The sequence below is a fragment of the Ips typographus genome, linkage group LG1 (assembly GCF_016097725.1).
Source record: "Ips typographus isolate SLU linkage group LG1, UJ_Ityp_2.0, whole genome shotgun sequence".
Classification (NCBI taxonomy): Eukaryota; Metazoa; Arthropoda; class Insecta; order Coleoptera; family Curculionidae; genus Ips; species Ips typographus.
In genome coordinates this window covers 443,239-470,477 of record NC_138422.1, presented here as the reverse complement: position 1 = coordinate 470,477, position 27,239 = coordinate 443,239, and the positions used below count along the sequence as shown (strand labels likewise).

Below are 27,239 nucleotides of genomic sequence, written 5' to 3'. Positions count from 1 at the left end.
AGATCTTTTGGACTAAACTTTTAATCGCTCAAGATATAAATTTGCCTAAATGCAAAATGAACGTAATTTGAGTCACAGGAAACTACTATCATCTAAATGGCTCTCGACTGTTTTTCACGAGCAGTAAAAGAGATAAGGGTGGGAAAATAAATTGGAATGACGTAACACTAGAAATTTGAATGAAATTTGATGTTTTCTTTTTGATTTGTCATATTCAAAACCCCCTTTTTACTTTGCTTTTTATCTTAGTTAAATTTATCTTAGTTGTAGTATTTTTTTTTAATAAAGGTGTACATTTTTTTCTGATGTCTAACATAACTTTTTTGATGTAATGACATAAATCTACTTTTTGTAATTTTAACATACTTAAGATTGGTCCAAAAAAGCAGCTTTCAGCTTGCTGCTTTTTCTCGACCAATCACAAACCTTGACATATTACTATAATTTTGCTGGATTGGTATCGACAAATTAGCACTTTGCCTTCTGCATCGTGCTTAATATTTCGTTTTCGTGCGATAAGGCTATCATATCCACCGTTTTTATGGTATGTTATAATACTAACATTATAAGCTTGCAAGAATATTTGTCAACACTGTCAACAGTTGTCTAAAACTGATCACTAGTGGAGTTTGTTTCCAAATTTGGCTTGAATTCCTGCAACTATTAACTAGTATTCTACTGCATATTCTATTCAGTAAAAATGCCAACGAGTTCCAATAGCCGTCCCCGATTGTACGTTTTAGCTTTCACCTCTTAAAATGTCTTGCCATGAACAAGTGTAGGACCGATTCCAAGCAAAAGTTCATTTAATCTCGATTCTTTTATCGTAGAACGCAAACGTGTAGAACGGGCGCGAAAAAGCCGGTATATCGTGGAACTTTAAAAACTTTTTTCGAAAAAAGTGAAACATTTTAGTGTGGTGTTTGCATTTAATGTGAGACTTAATGATCCATTTGATTCATATTTCTGGACGGATATAACAAAAAGGTGATTAATTTGTTTGTCTTATAAATTTTGTTTAATAACAAAATCAACTTTGACTGGTAAAGTTGTTGTAAAAACACTGCTGTTAGTTTCCAATGTTTATGACTAAAAGCACGAACAAGTGTAACACAAGTTCATATTACAGAATGTTTATGATATGTTTATGGTTGTGGCTTTTAATTTAATACTTCTGTATTGACTTGTTGTTCACGTTAAACCCACAGAATAAGATTACAGTGTTTTTTTGATATTAGAATGAGCTGATTTGTGGATTTTACAAGTATATATCTATAACAAAATCACATATTTTTTTCAGACTTAAATTTAAGTATATTAAAATTAGATTTTCTAATTGTTATTTTACTGGTCTTTTTATTATTGTTATTGCAAGTTTTTTGCAAAATTTTTGTAAATACATATTTATCTCAAAATGTAAGCTTGGAAAATTAGACACTAGAAACGTAATAACATACAGGGTGTCTCATTTGAAATAGTGGAATTTCGGGGCCTTGAGTGCAAGCGCAACTAAGAGTAACTATAGGAAATGTGCAATACTATTAAAATCAAAGCTCAGAACCTAACCTAACCTGAAAAGGTATTTTCTGTGAAAAATAATTATATCACAACAGAATATTATGTTTAATTCCAACAGCCTGTAATTAAAAGAAAAAGATGTCTGAACTGTTGGTTTCTACTATAGCTACAAAGATATTCCTACTGATTAAATTTTAAAACTAATTGATAGAAAAAACTGTTTTTATGAAAGAAATACAGGAAACCCGTTTGAACACAATCACCGAGAAAATAATAAATGTTAGAAGTAAGTAAAGTAGTAGTTTGGTGACTGACAATAATGACAAACGAAACCAGAATACAATTTACTAAAATGTTATCTCTATTTTTTTTTTAAATAAGACCTAATGCAATAAATGCAAGAATCCTGTAGAGAGTACTTAACACAACTTGAAAGCAATGAATTTATATATTTACCTATTTCCATTCAAGTGGTCTCCACTAACGAACAATTCCCAATAATCAACCTCATTCATTTACGTATTTGCATTGTATATTTTAATAACATTAAAGCTAATTAACGCACTGCCTTTAATTAACTATACACCACAATTTGCAGACGACATGGACCAACTGGTTCCTCCGCCTCCCTCGGCGACCGACCAAAGTGACTTACCGCCCCTTGGCATTTCAATGAAACAGGGCAAACAGAACAACACCCTGTCCACAAAAACGTCCACAGATCACCTGATATGCAAAACACCCCAGGAATCCCAAAATGGTTCCGAAGTTTCGGTCAAAGGAGCTCCTAGAGCGGTGCTCACCCCCAACAGGATTCTGATTTGTTTGGGAGCGTTGCAGTTCTTGTTGGGGTTCCTGATGGTGCTGTTTGGGATGTATGTGATCGCGTACAAGGCCAGTTTGAGTCATGTAAGTTTTTTATACACTTATAAATGTCATTTGTACCTTTTGCATCAACATTTTGTACATAAGTCATAGAAATAGAATTCTCAGAAATGTATTTTTCGATCAAATGCCCTCAAAAATGCCAAGAGAGTTTAAAGAATTTTAGGAGAATTCAAGAAAATGATGAAAAGCCAATTAATGTAAAACATTGTAGTATTTTTTATCCCTTTTCTAATGGAAATTTATCGAAATTGGTAGGAGTTCAAATAAAAAAGTTACAACCTTTCAAAAATTGAAAAAATTACAGTTTTGGTAAAAAGTGCATATTTATACCAAGGAACCTTAAGTTAGGTAAAATAAGCACAAAAAAATTGAAAGAATGAGGAATTGAATTTTTTTTGCTCTAAAAGGGTTCTAATGGACATCTAAGATTTATACCAAACGACCTTCCTTAAGAAGAAGTATAAAAAAAATCTGAGAACATTTGTAAATAAATTCTTCGTGAACAAAAGACAAAATTACCTTAATTTCTGGCTGTAATAACGTCGTTTTCTTACCTTGAACAATTTCGAACTTGGAGATTAAAACCAAAAAAAAACTTCTTTTTTTATTGTAAATAGGAAGTACTCATTGACAAACATTAATATCATGCTAATCTAGTCAGTGATATTTAAATGACACTATTGTGTTCTAATCACAGGTTGTAAAAATGTTCAGACCTTCTGCTACACCCGAGACTGCACCTATAATATTCTAATTATTAGGTAGGCATGTCTGAAACTATACAGGTAAAGGCAAAATTCGTGTTTTTTCTCGCTTTTTCTCGCTAATAATAAAAAATTACTATGTTAGGTGTAGCAAGCCTGTGTTTACTAATCGGTTTTAAATGTAAAAAGTGTGAGGACATTGGCATGTTCTTGCGTAAAAAAAACATAATCCAACATTATACATACGCATAAGAAGAAAATCGTTTGCGGGTGATTAAATTTTCTCACCGTGTAGGATTTGCCTAATTCGAAAATTACATATAATTACTGCCTCGGTATTTATAAGATACATATATTTATGGTGGTTTTAATGGATTCCACTATTTACCTGTATTGTTTAATAAGGAAATTTCACATAATCATCTGTGTGCCGTTACGTCATTTGGTATTAGTGACAGTTAGGCAAGTAACATCTACTAATTTCTATAAAAAAGGTCAATCAGGTTCAAATATTTACATTTAAACATCTTATGTTAAAATATGAAGAAATATAATAGTTAATCCACATGTGCAGTATTGGCGTAAATCACAGCACTTTTCAGAGTTTGTGATTGGTCAAGAAAAAGCAGCAAGCTAAAAACTGCTTTTTTTGATCAATCATAAGGCATACAACACCAAAAACACACGTGCCAACAAACTCTAATAATATAAACATTGAAAATTTCAGCTTGGAGGTGGAATATGGGGTGGATTCCTGGCCATGGTGACCGGTATAGCCGGATGCCTTGCAGGGGCCGAACGTCTCTGTCCTTTCAAGAATACGGCTCAGAAAATGGCCCATACCACTTTCTTAGCTCTCAGTTTGATCAGCATCGCAGTCAGCCAGCTAATAGTTGTAATTGCCAGTACTGGGCTAGCCAGGGATGTTAACAGTGTTGAGTTCAGGGAAACTATGGAAAAGGCTGAGGTGAGTTTCAGTTGGTTGATTTATAGTTTCAGTTGGTAGACCAGTGTGTGTATGTATAGGAAATGAAAGTGCTAACAAGCCAAAATGTAGCAAATGAATTTTCTATGGAGTGTACCTGAATAAGTCCAAATTTAAAGTAGAAAGTTTCAGATTGAATAACACAGACTAATGGGAAGAAAGTGAAACTGGTGATTTGCATGAATTAGCATAAATTAGGAGAACATCATCTTGTGACCAGATACCAGATTGAGTAGTTGCATACACTGCAACAGCCTTGTAATACATCATTTTTTAAAGTGCAATCAATTATTTTGCTGCACCACAGCAAAATAGCACACCGTACTGGTTATCCTTATCCTCAATGCAAATCCCTTTGAAAGTAAGAATGGCGTCATGCATTAGCCATTAGGCTAATGGGTAACTCTTTTTACTTTCAGATGGTACCATTACGTTTGGTTTTGGTATGTCAAGGATACTGTAGATTGTAAAACCCTAATAATTTGTTTTCTGTTGAATGAGCTAAGGTCAGGCTTAGGTGCGTATGTGAAGCATTTGATTCGCACCTATTTCCCTATATAGCTAACTTGAATGAGTGGTGTAATATATTCTTTTGTTTGCTTCACGTGAAAACGCACTAGAGTTAGTGGCAAATCACGTGGAACCCCATAAAAATCCGTTAACTGGCATTTTTCATGTTCGAATAAATTAGCAATTTTATCTAGATTGATTAGACTGCATTTCAGCAAACTGTTTAGTTTGATCTCATTTTTCTTGAACATTATGTTAAACTGTGTTGATAATTTAGTTATTCTGGAATAAAAAACTTTTTTTTTTCAAGCAGTCTAAAATAAGCCTATTGTGTACCTGTACTGCCGGCGTAGAAAGGTTATTTCATATCCTAGGAGGTAAAAAAATAATGTCCAGAACTTGATCCAGGCTAAAAGCGTTGCATTTAGAAAAAAGCAGATGAAATTAATGCAACACTTACTTTGCTTTGATTGGCTTGTAAGGCTTGGCTCTGCAATACAATCCTTTCATGTTCTTATTCTGAAATACAGTTTTCCTGAAAGTGTCAGGGCTAAATTTGTGATCAAATTCAAAATCAACAAACGGACTGACACAAAAAGACAAAAACTGATTGACACAACACGGCTAATACGATAACAACACGAAGCTATTTCCAAAGTGGTCTAACAGAGGGCGTATCATGGCTGTCTAGCGTCATTTGTCGATTACGGTAACGCGCTCCGAATTTACATGGAACGCGATTCTTGAAAAATAGGCTTTCAAAAATGTTATCGGCCATTTGCTCTGGTTTTATGACTTCAAATCTCCGTTGTTCTATGAGAATGATATTTTTTCAGTAACCGTTACCTATATATGTATATTTACCAGTCCGAATTAATCGGTTAACCTGGCTAGGAAACGATACACATCCTATGTTTACCTTATTAGACTTTCACTGTGTCATCTGTCAAAAATCGTGTGATGTCCATGGCACACTAATTCAAAATTACTACTAATTGCGTTGTTGTATTGTCAAATAAAGTTTCAGTGAAGCCGTAAAGCGACCTAAATCGCCGAAATGAATGATAGTGATAAAATAAGTTGTACACCACCTGCTTTAGCAGCAATAGCGTCAAATACCCTAAATAATTTGAATCCTGCCAGGTCCCGCGTGCCGCTTGAAAAAAAAATAGTAGGTATACGCGTATTTTTAAAGTCAACAGTTTAGGTATTGTTGCCAACACAAGCACCACAATTTTATAAAAAGTGTTCTTAAAGTGCTGATGAATTAATAGTGGATCCATCTGTCCTTTTACTCACGCTAAACCATCACAATCCGAAAAAATAACAGTTTTCAGACTCTAAAACACCCTTCCTACGTGAAAAAGCTTGAAAATGACATTCAAATCAACGTTGCCAAAGCCGAAACTCTTGATTCGCTCATTTTGGCAACGTCGAAAAGCTCAAGAAGTTTTTAATTCGTGTGGTCGGAAAACGTTTAATAACAAGTTTATAGTCACCTGGCAGCTGTCAATTGTCACTTTAAGAAATCACTGCAAATTGTTATTTGTAACTTTATGGAGTTCCTTAACGTCCTTACTGACAAATTTCATGGCTTCAAAGAGCTGGAAAAAAAACATTTTATAATTCTTGCTTTTGATGAGCCTTAGCATTCTCTTGAATTCTCCTAAAAATACTCAAAAACTTAAATTTCTGAATATTTGAAGTATAGAGTGCTGCTCCTATTGCCTTGATTTTTTTTATCAATGACAACATTGTATACCTAGTTTCGCGGCATTTTCAAATGTAGACACCATAAGAAAACAATAGTTCTTGACATGTTGTGTTATAATTTTTTTTCTAGAATATGACCACCTTTCAAATAATCACGGTGGAAATAACACAAAACTACAAAGGAATCCTATTCAATGCGGCCTTGATAATAGTATCCGCGTTGGAATGTATTGTGGCCGCGGTCGCATCCTATCGAAGCTCCAGAGAGTTGTGTCCCTGTTTCAGAAGAAACGAGGATTACTATCAGGTAAAAACCGTAAAATCAAATTTATGGGATTTTTGTCACTTTTTCAATGGGACGTTACAGGACAACCTGAACGTACACAGGAGTCACGCTTTGGTCAGTTCGTGGCTAATGGAGAAGCACGGGCTTGCCGCCAGTCAAGCCCCGCAAATTTACGTAGTGGCCGGGGCCCCATCGACTTTAGGAAGGGGTAGCAAGGTGAGTGATGGTTCCCATGGTTAAGTTACGTAAAAAAGCGATGGTCGATACTAAGTTGCATTAAATTGGAAAAGTTTCTGAAATCTCGTTTAACAAAAAAAATAACGGAACTAATGATGCTACTGTTTAGGTAAACACTTTTTGTAACATTTCACAGTTTTTTTTCCACTAATACTTAACAATATGAAGAGAATGCATTAATGTCGTAATATTTTGGTAACATGGTGTATTAGAAACTCAGATTTCTTCTCAGAACTTTTTAATTCAAACATTACTTTAAACTTTTTTTACAATTTTCACTTGGCTGTAGAATATACTCTTATTATGCCGTCATTTGATCTAGCAATGTTAGTATCTCGGAAACAGGCGAGTTTAGCTTATTTTGTAGTATATTTTCTCCTTTTTCTAATGGCGATTTAGCGAAATTGATTGGAGGTCAAATAAAAAAGTTACAACCTTTCAAAAACTGAAAAAATGACATTTTTGATCAAAAGTGTAATTTTGGCAGTTTTTTGTTGCTCTAAAAGGGTTCCAATGCACAGCAAAATTTATACCAAACCAAAGAACCTTAAATTAGGTGAAATAACCGCATTGAACCTTTCGAAAATTGAAAAAATGGCATTATTTATCAAAATTTTTAATTGTTTTTTTTTACTCCAAAAGGGGTTCAATTTAGCAATGTTGCCAGAAAAACATCCAAAAAATGAAGAGTGACATAGTTCGTCACTTGTCAGTGTGAGAAGTGTGTGTTTTATAATGTCAGAACTGTCAGATTTCAACGCACTTCTCTTATTTATTACCAAAATTAGTCAAATTTGAAGACCTCCATCGAAAAAACGGTAAAACTTAAAGATAAAACAACATCTCACATCTCTGCATCAATTCTTTTATTAAATGGGAAAATTTTTTAGAAAAGCCATTTTATTGGAAATTTATAATGATCATTGCATTATGACAAAACTGAACCATAACGTTTTGTGAATAACACTTAATGAATAACTCGAAAAACTGACTAGACACTGGTCTTGCAGACTTTTACTTTCGGGTGCGTTTTACACCAAAAACTGGTTCATTTTTAACAACCATAAAGCGTCTGACCCTACACGTGCTCTTTGTGGTTTTCTCTTAGCCTGAAGCGTCAAGTAAAAGTTAATAAATATTTAACAAAAGTGCTATAACCCCGAATAGATCGCTGTGACACACATCATCGTCCCTGGCTGTTCTAGTATCTTGAATGTACAATAAAATTATTGTTCACGATCTAATAATTTCACGTCGAATGCAACGGGCTAAATCAATATTTATAGATTGATTAACGCGTAATAAGTGTTGCGTTATGACCGGAACCCGTTATAGTTTATTGGCACGAAAAGTGAAAAGAATCCGAACCCAAACAGGGTTGAAATTACGACAAGTGCATGCATTATACATCCATCAGTGGTTTGTTTCTTCACCAAGAGCGTTTTAATAAATAAAAAATGAGCTGGTTGGGCAACACCTCGAAGATTTATGGCAGCGATTTCTAGAGGTATTTTGTTTTTTGAAAGGTTGTTCTAGTGAAAGTACAATATAAAACCGGAGGAGCGTTTCATTACAATGCGTGCCCGTTGCCCTCAACGTGACAACATACATCAGGTACCGGCAATACCCTGGTATTTGTGCACCTGAGCTCTCTTTCACTTTCGAACTCACATGTTTGGTCACATTTTTTTGTTTACGGATTTAATCGCGTTGTACTTGTAGATAAATTTAATAGCTAGTTAATTACAATAGGCAAACCAATACTAGAAGCTGAAACAGGGAGATTTGAACAACTGCAAAAGTTTAGATACTTATAGTATGGTTATGGCCTGAGAAACGTAAAAACAATCACTTCCAAAAAAAAAGTCAAGACAAACCTTAAAAAATCAGAAAAAATATCGAGGTAAAGATATGTCATATCAGATGTCATTAAGAAATTGACTATGAAATATTTCATCCAAAATTATATTATCATTATTAATCCTCTAATTTTGAGAACGTTTCTTCTAATCTTTTCTGTTTTCAATTCTTTTAATAAGGTAAATTACAATTTTTGGCGCAAAAATTATATCTTCTAATTTTGATAAAACATTTCTTATTGGGAATAATTAAAATAACTAAACACCTTAATGATTGGTTACTGAAACTCTTCATTTAACTGCGAAACTATAATGAGAATCACGTACAATTAGCTTTTGTCCACGACCAACCAATAATGTACCAATATTCAGCGTGTTGACAGAAGCTAAATGAAGGTCATATAGCGTCAGAGGGATTAATGAAGAGGAATAATGATCATTATTCCCTCTCGACCTAAAGGTGGTTGCACACCAAGCATAAAACATGGGATATGCGGTATTTCTTGCATGTAGACATCCACTTATGTCTTTGCAATTACTGCTAATTCAGAATACCATTTTCTTAACAAATACACCGCAATAACACAGTACAGGAGTTTGCCAAATCATTAGGTAAATTCCATAATTTATATTTGAAATATTTTTAGTGTATGACCGTCCTTAGTTCTGTGGTTTTTTAAGTTGACATTGACCAAGGATATTAAACAGTACAGGATTGCTCGATCGGCCGATTTTGTTTCCCGGCGGCGAATGAATTCTGACGTCACAGTGGGCCTTCGGGTGCACAATACGCTAAATATTCGCCCGAGATGCTATGTACGAGATCATGTTCGTGAATGATCGACTGCAATCGCGCATCGCGCAAAACAATCGCGCAAACGCGAGAGACCCATGGTGACGTAAAAATCGTCACCGGCCCGAGCCGATACCGGCAAGATTGCGCTTATGGGATTAAGCACTCCTGTACTGTTTACCGTCCTTGGACATTGACAACGTCAGTGCCTTTGTGGTCGTAGGCGGCAACGCTGGGGGTGCGTTCAGAAATAGGGCTGGTGTGCGCACCGTGGCCTTTGTCACATGCCACCATATAGTTATGTAAATAAATTGTTCACGTGATCCATTTTTTCCCAAATTCTGTCACGACTTGTACACCGACGGCCATTCTAAACGCGATCCTAATCATATCGAGTTTGACATTTCAGTTGTTATGGCGGATTTGAGAGATTACCTATATTATTTATTATCTACATAAAAGAGTATCAACTTCTAATTTGCCTGCACTTGGCATTAGTGGTAATGGACAGTGGTCGTGGACAAAGTATAGTATTATCCTCGTTTTTTATGGCCATTAATCCCACGGGAGATTTGCGTCCCTCGCCTGCGGCTCGTGACGTAAACATCCCCCTTAGGGATTAATGGCTATCATAAAAAGCTCGTTGAATAATATACTATAAAAAAGTCAATACTTAAATTTGGCAACATGACGACGAGAAATCAGTTTGAATGTATTTAATTTAACACAATTAATATTTTTATTATTCTAGTAATTTTTAGTAAAGTTCTAAACCGAAACCGTTAAGTTCAGTGTCAAACCTCAAATAGACTTTTTGCCCATCGGATGCATATTATAATAATTGAAAAGCAAATTTCGAAGTCACTTAGCTGTGACTAGTTTTTTTGCTTAGAGTTTTGTTTACCTTCAATTCCGCTTAGAAGAGAAATTCCCACTTTTTAAAGGCTGGCTAGAGAAAGTACAAGAATTGATTTTGACGTGCTTTGTTAAATTGCCACCCTATAGAGATAAACAAAACTAGAGAAAATCTGCTTGATAATACCGTTTAAGTGGTGAAAGTCACCTGTCTGTGTATACATACGGATTTGTTTTGCAAAGTTCTTCCTGATCTCTGAGCGATTTAGTATCATTAATGTTTATATGGAGAGTTTATGCAATTAGCTGTGGTGCCTAATGACCGCACCATAATAATTGGCTGGAATAGTGTTAAGAAGGCGTTCGGAGGCAGATGGTATTGATTCATTGTTTGTTGATTTAGAAATTTTACACAACATCGCTGGGGCGTCTTAACCAACCCCGGCTTAAGTAATTTTGAAATTAGTGATGGTGAGCGGTCTATCTGCATTAGGAAAGATGCTTTCAAATTGGTATTTCCGCTCGAATAAAATGTTATTACCAACAGATGGCGGTTGTCTACTTTCAGTAGAACTAGATCGCCGTATTACAACATTACAATAACAACCATTTCCAATTTAATCAACATTGGCCACCGCAGCACCAATTTCAATACTAATTTTCCTATTCTATGTAACTTGGTAAATAATATATAAGGTGTGGTAAATCCAAAACCGACCATAGGAAAACCGTGTAACGGACAGAGAAACGTACATTATTGCATGCGCGGGACTAAGACAGAAAACGAAAAAAATATCAAGTAGGCGATATTTTCAGCGCGCTGTTGCCAAACGCCAAGTATCACTCCAATACAAAATTAATTTTGTCGACGGTATTGGTTTGGCGTTTGGCAACAGCGCGCTGAAAATATGGCCTACTTGATATTTTTTTCGTTTTCTGTCTTAGTCTCGCGCATGCAATAATGTGCGTTTCTCTGTCCGTTACACGGTTTTCCTATGGTCGGTTTTGGATTTACCACACATCAGTGTTCCAAAATCATACGGTACAAGTGTCAAAAATAGTGATTAAGCTGAAGATGGAAACTGCTTGTTAACTAGTTCTGGGCCGCTGTTTGACGTTTAAACGAACGTTCTAGCTGTCATAACATATAACCAAGTTAACATCTGTCAAATAAGAACAAAGATGGTAATTCGAAGGATGAAGAGAAACTATTACACTTAAAGAACAGTTACAGTAAACTAAAATAGATAAAAAAGAACAAATCTGAAGAGAGTAGGACCACTTTAATTTTTAAATCGATAGAATCGACTATACATAGAAATTATTGGAAGTGGCCTTTTGGTACAGTTTGACTATCTGAGGAACGCAATATACCTTTAAAATCTGTGGAATGGAGTATGTCTGGTTTTCTCAAAAAAAGTACTCAAAGTAAGTAATAAAGTGTTGGGTTATATTTTGACGTTTAAACAAACCTCCTATCTGTCATGGGAACTAAAAATTAGGAAACAGTGTATGAACACTAAACACTACCAAACGAATGAGCCAGAAAAAAACTAATATGTAATTATTTCCGGCAGTTTTAATTATTATTACATCGTTCGTAGAACATGTTTGTTTTGGTAAAAAACTAAAAAATCCTCGCGTTAATAAATAAACAACCTTCAAAGAGTAACAGTTCCCCATTTGAGCTGTGTTATTTAAAATTGCTAGAAGGTTCGGCACCAACAAGAACAAAATACCAAAGAGGAAGGTGCGGCTATAATGAATGTAATGGTTCGTCGTGCCGGCAGAATGTTTAAAGAAGGGAAAAGTGAGGCCTCGGGCCACTGTCTGTTAACCGAAGGTAACTTAATTTTTTTTCAACGTTTTTCAGATGTCCAGCCATGTTATGCCAGTGCCTCTTTACGCTATACCTGGACCGCTAGTTCACCAGTCTTCGATGATGGGCTACCCGCTGATACCGGCTCCCCTGGGTCAAGTGCCCTCTCCTATTATACCACCACCTAACAGAAAAGTAGGTCTACCATATCTGTCTTACCATTATTAACACGGTAATTCCCTTTTAGATGATGAAAGTTACAAACAAATACTACAAATCCAAGTCGAGAAGCAGAGAACCGACTCCGAAACGTTCGACCAAATCCAGATCGAAGAGCACGGAACGTCAAATGACTGAAGAAGACGTTGCCAGAACATACACAGGTACGTTCCTACTTCCAGCTAAAAAAATCACTCAAATCGAGTGTGTTTAGGTCTGGACCGAGCCATGGCCGAGGAGTTTATCAACATTTGCGAAATGAAAAACGCCAGTTTGTGCAGCTCGAGCGACACTTCAACGAGCAGCTGCACCGACAGCAGCTGCCAAAGTCCCTGTCATTCGAACAGCGACGCCAATTCACAAGATTGTCTGCTCAACAAGTAACCGCCTTTAGTCCGGTTTATATAGGACCATACCAAAATTATCTGTTAAGCAGTTTAGACGAGCTCTCTAGAACCTTATAAAGTTGTAGTTTTAGAAGTATATTGATTGTTAACGAAATGTAAATAAAATGTGTTAATTTAGGTACAAAATGTAACGTATAAATACCGGGTGTTCAAAATATAGTTTCTGGAATTGTACAGAAAAACAAAGTTTAACAGAAGGATCAAGATATTGAGTCACAAAATCAAATGAGCAACCTCACTGTATTAACTACTACTAACTACTTTTTATATGAAAATTGTGTATTGTAAGAATCTGTGAAATGAAATTGCCAGACAAGTGACCATATTGAGTATTTCTGTCCTGATTTTTCTCTTTAATTTGATAGTTGTAGTTTTCATATTTTGGTCACCATGTATGTTTTTTTTATGTAATAAATTAGTTTTATGTATAGTAGCATGATATAAAATAACTTTTGTGCTAACTAATGTGTGATACTGTATAATTGTACCTAATAAATAAAAGTATATTACATCATGTTAACATTGTTAACCAAGAATTTTTCTTAGACTGCAAAATGGGTTCGATGAAATCCCTGACCTAAAAAAAAAATAATTTTACGTCACTTGAAAGTACCAGAAGCCACTTGAAAATGCTGGAAGAATCTGAAAGATCAAGAGGCTTCTGAAACGTCAATAAAATTAAAAAATGCTAGAAGCCACTGAAAAGTGTTAGAAGCCTCTAAAACAGCATTTCAAAGTGCCAGAAGTAACTTGAAAATGCCGGAAGCCTCTGAAAGATTCCGAAGCTTCTGAAACGTTACTTGAAAGTGTCAGAAACCTCTAAAACGACAATTCAAAGTGCGAGAAACCACCAATTAACATCAGTGCTAGAAACCATTTGAAAACGCTTTGCCTCTATTTTCTGGTTTTAAACTAGCAACATTAGCAACTCACCGATACTTTGTAAAATCAAATCGGCCTCGTCAGCTGATCCAGCCTCAAAAGTGTAACAGAAAAACTGCTTGGCAACGTCACAAGCTTCTTCACTAAAAATTAAATCATCGACGTATTAATCGGACATAAGATGACTTATATGTCTCACCCGGCGCAGTATCCGAATAATTTCGGCAACACCGGCAGATTTCCGCACGATGATATCTTCATGTAGGAATGATCCAAAATTAGCTAGAATAATGGTTCCAAAGTTTAAAAAAGATGTAGTTTACTACGTTCTTAAAAAAAAACACGGTAGCTCAAGAAAAAACTTTCTTCTGTTAATTCTATTAAAATTTTCGTAAAAAACTGTTATTGCTATTCAAAAAATTACTAAAATCATCAAATGTCAAATGTCTCCTTCTTTTCTTAAAACGTAGAATCTAGGTCATAATAGAAATACAATATTATTGGTCAAAATTTGTTCTTCCTACTTTCATAGAAACAAATAATTAGAATAAGTAAGCGAAAACCAATGATTGTTACTAAAATAGGTTCACGTGACCAATCAAAAAATACATGATGGTTTTAAAGCAAAATAGAGAAATTTGATTAAACAAAATACGGAATGCAATTCCATATGAATATTGAATGCGAGAATAGAACAGATTTCGGGCGATATTCGGGGGAGCGCAAAACCAAGTTCAACAAATTAAAAAACATTGTTCCACTAAAAGTACTTCTACAGGTGTGGTAAATCCAAAAGCGACCATAGGAAAACCGTGTAACGGACAGAGAAACGTACATTACGCATTGCATGCGCGGGACAAAGACAGAAAACGAAAAAAATATCAAGTAGGCCATATTTTCAGCGCGCTGTTGTCAAACGCCAATACCGTCAACAAAATTAATTGTGTCGACGGTATTGGTGATACTTGGCGTTTGGCAACAGCGCGCTGAAAATATGGCCTACTTGATATTTTTTTCGTTTTCTGTCTTAGTCCCGCGCATGCAATAATGTACGTTTCTCTGTCCGTTACACGGTTTTCCTATGGTCGGTTTTGGATTTACCACACCTGTATAAATGATACACCAAACGGCTTGTTATGATTAATAACAGAGTGTGCTAGATGAAATATTCACAAACTTCAATAAATGACTTACATCGCCGGTGTTTTTGTCCCGAATTTTTAGTCCGATTTCGCCAATTTCCAATGAGGATTCTTTGTCCACTCGGTTTATAGATCGCACATCGGGGGAATGAGTGTTTGCAATAGCTCTTAACGCCTTTTGGACCTGTTTTACGCTGCCTTGATCGCCTACGTCTACTTTAGCCAGATATTTGGCCGAGTACCCATAAATTCTAGCAAAATAAAAAACCTATTATGTGTGAGTACTTTTTTATATCCCGTTTTAGTCATGTACACAATTCTAGAAATTTCAAAATTTTACCCAGAAATCGCTGATAAGAATAGTGAACTGTTGCAAATCAATGTTCGAAACAAAGATGAACATAAACTTTGTACTATTTCTATAATCTATTTCAGTTTAACTTTCCATATGCTAAGTCGGCATATGCAGTATTTACGTAAATCCCAGTAGACAGTTTGTGATTTTACGCAAATACTGCACATGTAGACTTACCATAATCACCACTTTACCTGTTATTTTGTTTGGTGTTTTGAATACGATTTCCATGCTCTTCGTACTGTTTCCTAACACTATCAAAATCGATTTTCAGTTCCCTTAACAAGTTCTGAACGGGTGGATACAGTCGTTTGGCCTGCAAGTCGTACGCTTTTACAATACGTACTTGAACCGGTTTCAACTTGTGATTTTTCATAATAACACGCAACCGTCCTTTTGAACCGTTATCAATCTGGACGCCATTAAGCTGGTCCAGAACATCACCCAGTTTAACATTGCCCTGGAATTTGTTCAGGTCACAAGTTTTTATCGCGGTTAAAGTTACTCACACACGTGTTCAGCGGCAACACTGTCTGGTTCCACGTTGACGATCACAGCTTTATTTCCTGCAAAACTTTTTAGAATACTCTAAATGTAGTCTCGTTTGAGAGTTCTATTCTACCGGAGATACCTTACAGCTATACCTAAATTAGTACAAGGCACTAGTTCCAGGTCCAGAACTGAAGGAAGGTACCAACTGGTGTCCAGGAACGACCCGTTCCTTAAATCCAGCTCGAATTTCAGGTTGCCAACCTGTCGCAGAACGGAAAGCAGGATTTCACTCAAAATTTCGTCTCCCAGTACAGAACTTGATATGTAGAACACATGGGCGTGTTGTGATTTCATCTAAATGAATAATAAAACTCTTATCATACAATCTAATATGAAATTTACATTAAAAAATTGTACCAAGGCTTCGACAGGCACATGAAGGCATTTTTTCACCAAACAGTATCGAATCAACAAGCGAACCCTTCCAGTGTTAGTGTGCACGTCCGGACGATTTTTGACCGCTTCCGTGCAGGTTTTATAGGCAAAAGTCACTTGGTCGACGCTGATCATCCAGGAAAAGGGGTCGATGGTTCGATCGAAGAATTTGGTGTTTTGTTGCCTGATGAGGCCACTATCGAAAATGGTTTCGATTGTTTGGACGAAATGAAGCAAGTAGATGTTGTTGTCCGATATGGGTGTGGCTGTATTCGACATGTTCATGAATTGTTGAACACATCCTGCAAAAATGTATGACAGTTTCAAGAATGTTTGGTATCTTTATGGTAAGTACACATATGCATCATTTGCGTAAATCAGATGATTGGTCAAGAAAAAGCAGCAAGCTGAAAGGTTCTTGACTTATCTAGAAACAAAGTAGACACCAATATTGATTGAAGATTGGTATTTTGCAATTTTTTCTATTAATCAAGGCTGCTGAAACCTGGAACGAAAACAGTTAAATCGATAAAGTCGATATTGGTTAGTTGCTCCAATATGACACACTCGGTATACTAATAACGGACTATCTAGAAATAGAAAGGACACAAATATTATACATGAAAATTTCAAAATTATAGAAAAACCATTAAAAATTAATGATCTAAATAGATAAAGATGACCATAATCAAGTGACATGTGCTGAAGTGGATGTGACGTAATTCGAAAGTTAGTCACAAGATGACCAAGATGCACCGCATACTATACTAGAAAGCCTAGAAGGTGCTTGTCAAAAATTCCAATATGGCGGGAATAGTGGTGACAGTTTGTATTGTGGAAATTGAGTTTTTTGAAGATTAAATGAATTTTTACGGTTTAAAATCAAAACTTGAGGTTATTTGCGTAAGTTATTTTTGTTTGCTGCCGTTCATAAGTTTTTCAAGCCACATTGTAACAGCAATTCAGAAAAAAGCCCAACCGTGTCAGTTTTTTACTTTACAAAGAACCGGATCTAACTCAACAGTGGTTGAACACTTTGAAGTGCAATGATTTTACTCAAACACTCTAATGGTAAGTACCAGTGCTTTCTAGTATAGTAAACTTATTAGGTACTTGTTACATGCACAGGTATGTGAGTTACATTTTAAAGCATCCTTCATTGTGAGAGCAACAAAAATAATTTTGAATGAATGTTCTTGGTAATAACATAAGAACCATTTACCAGTTTTGCTTACCTAGTTTCAAGGATTTACATATTTTCTTACATTGAACAGTGTTTAAACTAGTTTGTTGTTTGTTGTACTTTCCAAGACAAATGTTCTAACCAATTTGTTTAAGCTGGACTTGATTGTGTATAAAAAAGCTCTATCCATACATATCTGGATCAGGAATGAACCTTTTTTTTGATTTTTCACTCACAACTTGCAATCAACTACACGAAACAATTTAAAAAAACATTGTTTTTACTGCATCTGCATACGTTTGTGTATAAAACGTAAACCGCTAACGCCGCCATTAAAAATGACAATTTAGGCTTCCTAGTATAGAGGGCGGTGCAAGATGCCAATCAATCTTTGTCAAGGATCATGTGACCAACTACAGCATTCGTTTTAAACATTCCGTACCTGCATACAAGATTCGACGAAATCAAAAATAAAAAGGTGGTCAAAATTCAATCAATCAATCAATCACATTGTACTGGTAATAAACCAACATAACAAAGTAAAAAATACGTATTAAAAGGAAAACCAACATATAACTAAAGAGGGGTTGTTTCCCTTTCGCTGCTTATCGATTTCCTGCCCGTTCGAACCGACAACACAGCAGAAAAAAAAAATTAAACCTGCATTCACATTGTTGTTAATTATTTTAATTACATTTTTAGCCGGTGATACCCATAACAATGCAAATGAGGATTCATTTATACAGCTATAAGCATTCAAACCTGATATGGCTTTCTATTCCTCACTGACAAACAAACCGACTAGCCTCTGTTTTGCAATCCCGTGGCGAGCGTAAATAACTACTGACCATCAAACCAAAAACAAATAATAAAAACTAATTAGAACTGAAATATGGGCGAGAAACGAACGTAAGTACCTTTAATATCCTTGATTAACGGGTCACTGACTGACATTTCTTATCAATAAATTATTTATCATCAAATAGCTAGAAGCACCGCGCACTGCTGGAGAGAGTCGCAGACAAATTTCGATCATCGGACGGTCTATATCACTTTCGTTTATAAATACCGCACTATGGCTCAAGAAATACCGACGCTGGACGCTATGTTGCTGGAAGCTAGACGAGCTTTCAAGCTACAGTTTGACAGTGACGCTGACATAGCAGTGGCGGCACCTGGAAGGGTGAATTTAATTGGTGAACACACCGACTACAATGACGGATTTGTAATGCCCATGGTGAGTGTGGACTATACTGACTATATGCAGTAAATTTAGGACAAAATAAAATTTTAGGCACTTCCTTTAGTGACAGTTATTGTAGGAAGGAAAATTGAAGGGGATATCACCACAATACACACCACAAATCCAGATGCAGACCAACCCAGAACCACCACCATTGAAATGCCCAACGCCAACGCTCTAGTCAGAACCATTGCCCATACGGGCCCCAAATGGAGCTTGTACGTTAAGGGTATGTACGTAAAAGTATGTTCACATATTGAACGTAAACACTTAAAAACTTCAACAATACATTATCAAGTCGAGTAGGAGCCGTAAATTATCTTATTATTACCATATTATATCACAGCAAACAAACTGAAGTGTTTATTTGTGTATGCATGAAAAATTTGCATTTACACTCAAGGACACTGAACTGACATAGTAACAAAATTAATTATTTCAAGGAGTCATAGCCAATTATCACGGACCTTGTCCTCCAGCTTTTGAGGCTGTCATACATTCGAGCGTTCCTACCGGTGGAGGATTGTCCAGTAGCGCCGCTATTGAGGTGGCTACATACACTTTTCTGGACGCTTTAACAGGTGGCAAACCTGGACAATCGTAAGTATTTTGTTTCACCCTGTATACAGTGTGAACCAATTCCATTGGCTGATAACCCAAAGCCAAAATGCAATGATTTGATGGCAGTGTAAAGTGCAGTTTTCACAGTCAGTATTAGCTGTAATTGGTATATTTTCTATTTCATATCTTAGGCCAGCCTACTGAAATTGCCTATATACCAGCTATGAAAATTTCAATAATTAGACATCATTGAAAACCAGTGTTAAGAAGAGGAGAGAAACTATTAGAAATCAATGACAATGAGATAGATAACGACGGCAACAAACTTTGTAAGTCACATGTGTCAATCTGCCAAAACGATTGCGGCAGTGGCCACATGACCACTTTATCAAAAAGATTGATTACAATTATTACCCGATCCAATTACGTCACATCCGCTTCAGCAGACTGACATATGTCACTTTTTTGCCAACTTTATCTAGCTCATTAGTTTTTAATGGGTTCCGTCTTCTTATCATTGGTTTTCTATGAATAATTTCGGAATTTGCTCCATGTATAAATTACTATAACTATACTTTTCATAAATTGTTCCATACCTGTATAGAAGGGTAACTTATTTATAATGTCAACCAGCTTATTATAGAGCAGACATTTCTTAAGATAATGTTTCGTGTCGTGTAAGTTTTAGCTCAACTGGTAAACGAAGGAGCTTTACCAGTTAATTGCATTTCTGTAAAAAAATAAGAAAATCCGAACCGATGTTTATTGAAAGTGCATTACTTTCTTGGAGTAGTGTATCTAATCCATAAGTTGTTTTTAAAAATGTTCTCTCTAATTTTTATTTTAATCTCTAAAAGCGTGTCAGAAATACCTTTATCTTAGTAATAATGAGACATTTATAAAAATATAATAGTGTTAGTAAAAATACTTAATAATTTCACATCCCTACAACCAACCGATTCCAACGAGATGAACGAAATACAAACTGCCACTAATTTTGATACCCTCTGAAGATCTTTCTTAAGCTGTATTTTTGTACAGGTTGAGCGAAAAAGCGCTAGCATGCCAAAAAGCCGAACACCAATACGCCGGCATGCCTTGTGGAATCATGGACCAATTCATTTCCGTAATGGGTAAAGAAGGAAACGCCCTACTTATTGACTGCAGGTAAACTGTTGAATTGACAGGAAATGACTTTAATCCCTCAAAAACCTACCAACAGGAGCTTGACTTCGGAACTGATACCCCTAAACGACCCACAAATTGTCGTTTTGATCACAAACTCTAATGTGAAACACGAACTGACCGGCAGTGAGTACCCGACCAGAAGAAGACATTGCCAAGAGGCCGCCCTTATTCTGAAAAAGGTCAGTTTAAGGGACGCCAACGAAAGCGACATTCAGTGTAAGCTTTTAAACTTTAGACAAACTATAACAAAATGCGCCCTTTTAAACAGTTTCTAAAATGTCCTAATATTTGTGTAGACCTCAAATCTATCGAAACAGACGACACTCTTTTAAGAAGAGCCAGGCACGTAATCACAGAGATACAAAGAACAGCCCAAGGAGCTGTGGTCCTTAAAGACAAAAACTACAAGAAATTCGGACAACTTATGATTGAAAGTCATAACTCGTTGAGGGACGATTTTGAGGTGTCTTGTCCTGAAGTGGATAGTTTAGTGATCCTGGCTTTGCAAGTGGATGGAGTGTTGGGGAGTCGAATGACTGGAGCTGGATTTGGTGGATGTACTGTTACTTTGGTGAGTGTTAATGTAATTCAACTTTCAAATAAAATATGATGGATGATTGCAGGCTTATGCTCAAGTGGTGGATAAAGTTATAGAAAATATCAAGAAGAACTACAAAGGAAATCCTACCTTCTACATATGCAAAGCCAGTGCTGGAGCACAAGTTATTCAAACTTCTTAATGTTAAAGATTGTACTAATGGGGGTTGTTTCATGCTAATTTTTAAGTACCTACACAGCCAGAGATATTTTGAAATTAAGAAAAAATAATTTTTTAAGCAATAAAATATAACTGAAACAATTATTTATTTTTTCATTCTCATGCGTATCTCATGCAAAAGATAAGCCTTTATGTTGGGATCAGAAATTTTTTCATTGATTTCTTTTATTGACTTTTCCCCACCATCTTTGTAGTATTCACTTAACTTCTCTGCATATTCCAACCAGACACAATTGGCACAGCCTGACATACAACAAGTTGTAGGTTCTTCAGGTGGTTTAGGAGTTTCAGCATTGTCTTTATCAGATGTTTTCAAATCTTCCTGGTTTTCTTTGCCATTTTGTTTGTCACTTTTGGTACAATACCTTCGGCAAGCTACAACTCGACAGGCAGATAGAAAATGCTCAGAGCATTGCAAAACTACAAATTGTTTAGAGGGCTACTATAATTAAATAGTAGTATAATAATAGCAAAATACTTACAGCATACTTTTGAAGACATTTAAACCGAAAAATTGCTACTTTACTGGGCATTTTAGCTGGTTACATAATGTTTATAATGATTGTATAAGAGAGTAAACAGTTAAAAGTCCATTTGATCGCAAATTGGGTTTTGTTTTGGTTTCAGATTATAATTTATTAATAAATAATAAATATCACTTTACATTTGTTGTTTGAGGTTATGTCATTATGTCAGTCACAAGTCAGTAAAGTCACTTCACTGGTCAGCGTCACTTGTTACTTTGTTTTTGACAACAGGCCAAAATATAAAAATGGCCGTTGACGTAAACGTTTGACAGTGACTGACTGACAGGCCAACCAGACAGAACATGCAAATTTGGAATTTTTCAATAAAGTGCCCACACTGCCATATTTTTCAAAAAATACTCATACTTTTCCAGTTAACACCCTTCGGGCAACCTTTTAAACTAACCCACCGATCATGTCTAAAAGGGATAAGGGCAATACCAGCGATTCCGACAATCTGTGCGTGGTTTGCTTCAGAGATGTGGATATCTACTCTCTTGGAGTCTGCGATCATCCAGTATGTTTTGAATGTTCCACCAGGATGAGGATTTTGTGCAAACAAAACGAGTGCCCCATATGCCGGAGAGAATTGCCTAAGGTAGGGTCGTAAAAAAGCCGCAAAAGTGCTTTAACCCCACTTTGTAGCTTATGTAATGAAGGCCCATTGAAACACTAGGGTGATCAATTTTCTAGGTTATTTTCACTAAACAACTCCAACCTTTCGCCCCCCTGTTTGCTCAATTTGAAAGGTGCAACCTGCAAAATCGTCGATTTGGAATTATATTCTGCACTCTGGATATTCAGTCTGCTTACATGAAACTGTTAGAACATAGATGTTTTATGTGTGAGAGAGCTCAAGTGAAGCCCTGGTCCTTTGAGTCATTTCAGCAACTGAAAGACCATATGCGACGAGAGCATGAGTTGTTTTACTGTGACCTTTGTTGTGAACATTTGAAAATATTCAGTTTTGAGAGGCAATGTTATACTCGCCAAGAACTGGCTTATCACAGGAGAAAAGGTGATAAAAAGAACACTTCACACAGGTTAGTTTATTAAATGGTGGTTTAGAGGAGCTAGTTCTGAAAGGTTGAATTCCAGAGGTCATCCATTATGTGAGTTTTGTGATACTCGCTTTATGGACAATGATGAGTTGTTCAGACACATGAGAAGAACTCATTTGTTTTGTCACTTTTGCGATGCCGACGGTAAACATCAGTACTACCATGCAATGGAAGATCTCAAACGGCATTTTAGGGAGGAGCACTTCCTTTGTGAGGAAGGTGAATGCAAGGGAATGCCACTTACTGCAGTGTTTAGGACTGAAATTGATCTTAAAGGTGGGTAGGCAGGGTGTAATGAGTAGGAGGTTTTTTTGAGATGGTGAGTGGTTTTAGCACACATTGCCACTGATCATAGTCGTTATATGAGCAAATCAGCCACCAGGCAGGCTAGGACTTTGGATATTGGTTTTACTATGGCACCCAGGCCAAGAACTGACAATAATCGAAATCGGCGGCCTCCTGATCAAAGGTAATCCATTAACCAATCCAAAATAAATGTTATTGCATTTCTGAGTTTAGTTTTTGTGAATTGAGCTTTTGGTATGTTTCCATGGATGAGCATTAAGGGGATTGACTAGTTGATTTTTTATGGAGATTAAAAATGTTTGGTTTAATAAATTAAGTTGTTTCATAAAAGAAATATGATAAAACATTTGTCTTATAACTTTAGGTCTCCTGTTACTCCTTGTCAAATGTCAGTACACTTTGCAGTTTCCATAACTTATTTGTTATTTGGCGTATTTCCATAATTTTACAATTGTAACCTGAAAATAAACAATTTATAAATAAAGTATTTATAGGTTATGTGATTGAGGAAAACTGTTTTTTCAAGAACGAAAAATGTTAGAATCAGTTTTGTTTTTTATTCTTTACAACTCCAGTCTTCTTCACGTTCTGGAATTTGGTTTAAACTGTAAATCCTAGTTTACACCGATTTTAGCAAAAAAATCCTACAGTTTGCAAATTTGCTTTTACATGTGGAAGGTTATCATTATATTATCAAGTACTTCTTGATAGATTTACGGAAGACACTTTCTACAATGTGGAGCCGGGAGGACCGGGCGGCAGTTATGACAACAGACAAATGTTTGTCAATCCGTTAACATCCGACCAATTTCCTGCATTAGGAGGCAACGCCAGTAACGCAAACAACATTACGCTCGTGTCGAAAAACTACACGAAATTCAGTAGCGCCGCTTTCAACAGCAACGATTTTCCTTCCTTAGGTACTCCCGTTATTCATTCTTATTGTAAATGATGTTCATGGTAATATTGGGCTTTAGGAGGGCCTACTTCGGGCAGAACACCCGCAGTGACTATAAGAACGAATTCAGCCGGGGCCTCGGCCCCCGAAGTGACTATAACAAGAACCGTCAGAAATCAGCCTGTGGCGCAAAAATCCAAAGAGAACTTTCCCGCTTTGGGTGGCGGTGGTGGGGGGAAACCTCCAGGCAGTACCACCGTGAGGCTAAGCGTGAAGTAAGTTTGACTATTTCAAAAAATAAGGTGTGAAGAAAAAGCGTATTTGTGACTTGTGTCTGATGTGAAATATTTTTGTCGTCCTCACCTTACACCTTACAAAATAGTATTTATTTCACGGTCTTTGATTTATTATTTTTAGTAGTAACAATCAGCAGCAAACACCAAAAGTGTCGATCCAAGTGAACCAAAACTCAAACGGAGGTATAACCACCCACATTACAACAAGCGCGCCATCTTCCTCGCAAAGGACGGAAGTTTTTCCTGCCTTGAGTAAAGCCGGTCAGCCTAGCGCGCAAACACAACCACAGTGGGTTCAGCAGAAGCCTAAAAAGCCAACAGAAGCGAAAACGGCCAAGGTAGCGCCGTGTCCCACATTGGAAACTGGCAATTTGGATCTGTTTCCCAGTTTGTCCAAGGGAAAGGGCGAGAAACCGAAGAAAACGTCGAGCGTCACGGTGCCGGTGGATAGTTGGGTTAATTTGAATAGTATCAAGAACTCGAAACAGAACAAAAAACCGGAACAGGGAACTAGTAAGACTGATAATGAAGGCGAAAGCAGCGCTAAAGGTAAATTAGTACACATTTTTAAAAAACTTTTAAAAATTTAAAAAAATGTAGGGGGTAAATTTCTATAAACAATCTTTGAGTAGCTTCTGATGCATTGAGGTGTAGTCACTTCAACCAGAATTTATAATGAAGTGTATGTCTTTTGTCAGGTGCTGGAGATACAAAAAAGTCGGAGCCGAACAAAAAAGCCGGCCCTAAACCGACTTCAAACTCCACTTCGGAGGCTACCGCACTCTTACGGGTTAAACTAGACAATCTGAAGCTTGTGGAAGTGAAGAAACCTCAGACGGACGAGAGTAAAAAGACGAAAAAGAAAAAAGCCAAAAACACCACAGACGCTAACGACAATAACGCTCAACCAGACAATAACAAAGGAGAAACGACGAAAAACCAAGAAAATAAAACTGACACGATTAACGACAGTCGCGACGTCAATCATAACGAGGAAGAGCATTCTAGTAAGAATGGACTGAGCAAAAAACGGACCGAATTAAAAATTGGAGCGCTCGGCGGAAATTCTCTGAGGAATTGTGAGAGTTTTCCCAGTTTGGGCGGTGCCAAACCTCCTCCAGGTTTCACGGATCGACCTCAAACCTCTTTTGTCCCTCCTCCTCCTCCTCCAGGTTTCAACTCTAATGACTTTCCCACTTTGGGGATGGAGAACAATTTGACGTTTACCACGTCAAGCGGTCAGAGTTATGCCATCATTCCGACCAACGACCAGTCCGCGTTTAAACAACCGGTCAACTTTCAAAATCGCAACCAGCAGTTGATCAAACGCATCATGGAGGTTTTGAACGATAACGAAGCCATTCGCGACTTTAAAAAATTGTCGGACAACTTCCGCAACAACGAGGTAAACGCAAAAAAGTACACAGAACAGTGCGTTAAAGTGTTGGGCGGCAAGTTTGATGACATTTTTCCCGAACTGCTGGTCCTGTTGCCCGACATCCAGAAACAACAGGAATTGTACCGGGAAATTCGCGGCAGAGCCAAAGAAAATCTGCTCGTGTGCGAAAAGTGTAAACAAGTGATTTTCAAGAAAGAATTACGGGAACACTACAACTATCATCAGCTTGAAAGTCATTTTCCTTCGTTAGGTGCCGCTCAGCATGTACAGTCTGCTTGGAAAAAGTAGGGTTAGGGCACGGCATTTTTTTATGAATTTTTTCAGTTAATAAGTTACTTGGCTGTGGTTGTGTAAGGATACCATCGCTATTCCGCGTATTTTCACCGCTCGTTCGTATTCACTTTAGTTGGTAAAGTAACAATTGGTTTTGTTAGCGTTTTATTATCTTTAGGAACCATGGCGGAAACTGCATCGACTCTATAGAACGACAGAATTCAAGGCAATTTCTTTTATTATCAGCAATACATGTTGATTCAAACATTGGTGTATTGTCGTTTGGTCACAAACAGATAAAGTTGATGAATAAAAGAGTGAACCTTTGAATTTAATTTTCACATTAGCAGATAACATTGTTTTAATTTTATCTGAAGGCTTTAGTAATTACCAACTGGCGATAAAGAGATGTTTAAAGCATCTAGTACGTTTAAACTGCATTTTTAATACAGGTATTACCTGGTTCATTAAAATTCCTTGGTAAAGGTGTAATTTGCAGCTGGAGCGCAAAACGGCTCAAATACAATTTGTATATACAGAAAAATACATTTTATTCAAACTGAAATATGCATCTCACTTGTACGAGTCACTTGGAGAATCAGATTATAATTAATACGGTGCATTTTTATTAAAAAATTAACTCATTAAGGAATTTTTTCAACTTAAAAAACTTAGTACCCGTGGACCTGTTTTCTTTTTATTTTTGATTATAAAATGTAGAATTAAAAGAAGTTTTTTGCATTAATTGAAAAAACTTATTTTATTCTACCCGATGCAGTTTCGGATGTGGGATACCCTCTGCATATTAGTTAACTTCTCTTTTACACTATAAATAGGTACCACATAATAAGCAATTGGAATTTTACTTTAATAATTTTGGTGTTTTGTTGTAGTAAGCAACCTGTACTGTGCGGTTTGATATTCCTAACAAGTTTTAAAGTTTGTGTTACAATAATATAAGGTCGCTCTTAAAAAAGTTGCATTGCATTTCAAAAAAGGAATAACTTTTAGGGTTTTTCGATTAGATGAAATTTGGCAACGTTTTTTTAACAGCAATTTATTAGTTTTCTTTGTACGGTTATGATGAGCAACATCGTAAATATGTATATTTGTACATAACATATTTTTAAGACATTTGTTACGGATACGCCACATATTTTTTCGAAAATAAAACTATTTTTAGCATATTGCGTTTTTTTATTGGGGGTAATATCCCTAGTGCATTTAATTTTTCCGGAAAAATTTGGAAAAACGAGTTTCTAAGTAATTTGTTTTCACAAATAGCACTCTTGCTCATGCTATTTGTTAAAACAAATTACTTAGAAACGAGTATTCCAATTTTTCCACAGGAAAAATTAGATGCACGAGGGATATTTGGTAAGATTATTTCCTGAGTTAAATAAACATTTTATTTTAATTAAAACAAT

The 27,239-nt window shown here is 36.2% G+C and overlaps 4 protein-coding genes and 1 long non-coding RNA gene across 9 annotated transcripts; 3 read left to right on the top strand and 2 right to left on the bottom strand.

The window, feature by feature from the left end:
• Positions 1-825: 825 nt before the first annotated feature.
• Positions 826-13,313, top strand: LOC145740037 (uncharacterized). The gene is made up of 8 exons (XM_081995363.1): positions 826-987; positions 2,117-2,427; positions 3,838-4,077; positions 6,449-6,625; positions 6,686-6,820; positions 12,222-12,362; positions 12,415-12,550; positions 12,601-13,313. Exons 2-8 carry the CDS (start codon positions 2,122-2,124, stop codon positions 12,768-12,770), a joined length of 1,305 nt encoding a protein of 434 aa, XP_081851489.1. The 5' UTR covers positions 826-987; positions 2,117-2,121; the 3' UTR covers positions 12,771-13,313.
• On the bottom strand, positions 2,998-6,453 carry LOC145740155 (uncharacterized). Its single transcript, XR_014181362.1, has 4 exons — positions 5,066-6,453; positions 4,942-5,014; positions 4,713-4,887; positions 2,998-4,060 (listed from the first exon to the last, which is right to left on the bottom strand). It is a non-coding gene; the product is annotated as an uncharacterized LOC145740155 (long non-coding RNA).
• On the bottom strand, positions 13,255-18,341 carry LOC145739975 (uncharacterized). Of its 5 annotated transcripts, none has more exons than XM_081995340.1 (10): positions 18,200-18,339; positions 18,045-18,125; positions 16,082-16,401; positions 15,804-16,018; positions 15,686-15,746; positions 15,367-15,632; positions 14,870-15,068; positions 13,875-13,957; positions 13,727-13,818; positions 13,255-13,370 (listed from the first exon to the last, which is right to left on the bottom strand). In XM_081995340.1, the coding sequence occupies exons 3-10, from the start codon at positions 16,382-16,384 to the stop codon at positions 13,336-13,338; spliced, it is 1,254 nt and encodes a 417-aa protein (XP_081851466.1). In that variant the 5' UTR covers positions 16,385-16,401; positions 18,045-18,125; positions 18,200-18,339; the 3' UTR covers positions 13,255-13,335. The 5 variants fall into 5 exon arrangements, 4 of the variants coding, with proteins under 4 accessions (XP_081851466.1, XP_081851470.1, XP_081851439.1 ...); XM_081995344.1 differs by having other exon boundaries at positions 18,045-18,122; XM_081995313.1 differs by lacking the exon at positions 18,045-18,125 and having other exon boundaries at positions 18,200-18,341.
• A 16-nt stretch (positions 18,342-18,357) lies between these two features.
• On the top strand, positions 18,358-21,134 carry LOC145740079 (galactokinase-like). The gene is made up of 7 exons (XM_081995424.1): positions 18,358-18,519; positions 18,577-18,754; positions 18,969-19,125; positions 20,128-20,253; positions 20,309-20,490; positions 20,571-20,845; positions 20,898-21,134. Exons 1-7 carry the CDS (start codon positions 18,358-18,360, stop codon positions 21,012-21,014), a joined length of 1,197 nt encoding a protein of 398 aa, XP_081851550.1. The 3' UTR covers positions 21,015-21,134.
• Positions 21,135-21,851: 717 nt separating this feature from the next.
• Positions 21,852-26,997, top strand: LOC145739010 (E3 ubiquitin-protein ligase ZNF598). The gene is made up of 8 exons (XM_081994324.1): positions 21,852-22,177; positions 22,273-22,622; positions 22,678-22,916; positions 22,974-23,109; positions 23,658-23,866; positions 23,924-24,119; positions 24,262-24,689; positions 24,839-26,997. The coding sequence occupies exons 1-8, from the start codon at positions 21,995-21,997 to the stop codon at positions 25,825-25,827; spliced, it is 2,730 nt and encodes a 909-aa protein (XP_081850450.1). The 5' UTR covers positions 21,852-21,994; the 3' UTR covers positions 25,828-26,997.
• The last annotated feature ends 242 nt before the right edge of the window (positions 26,998-27,239 follow it).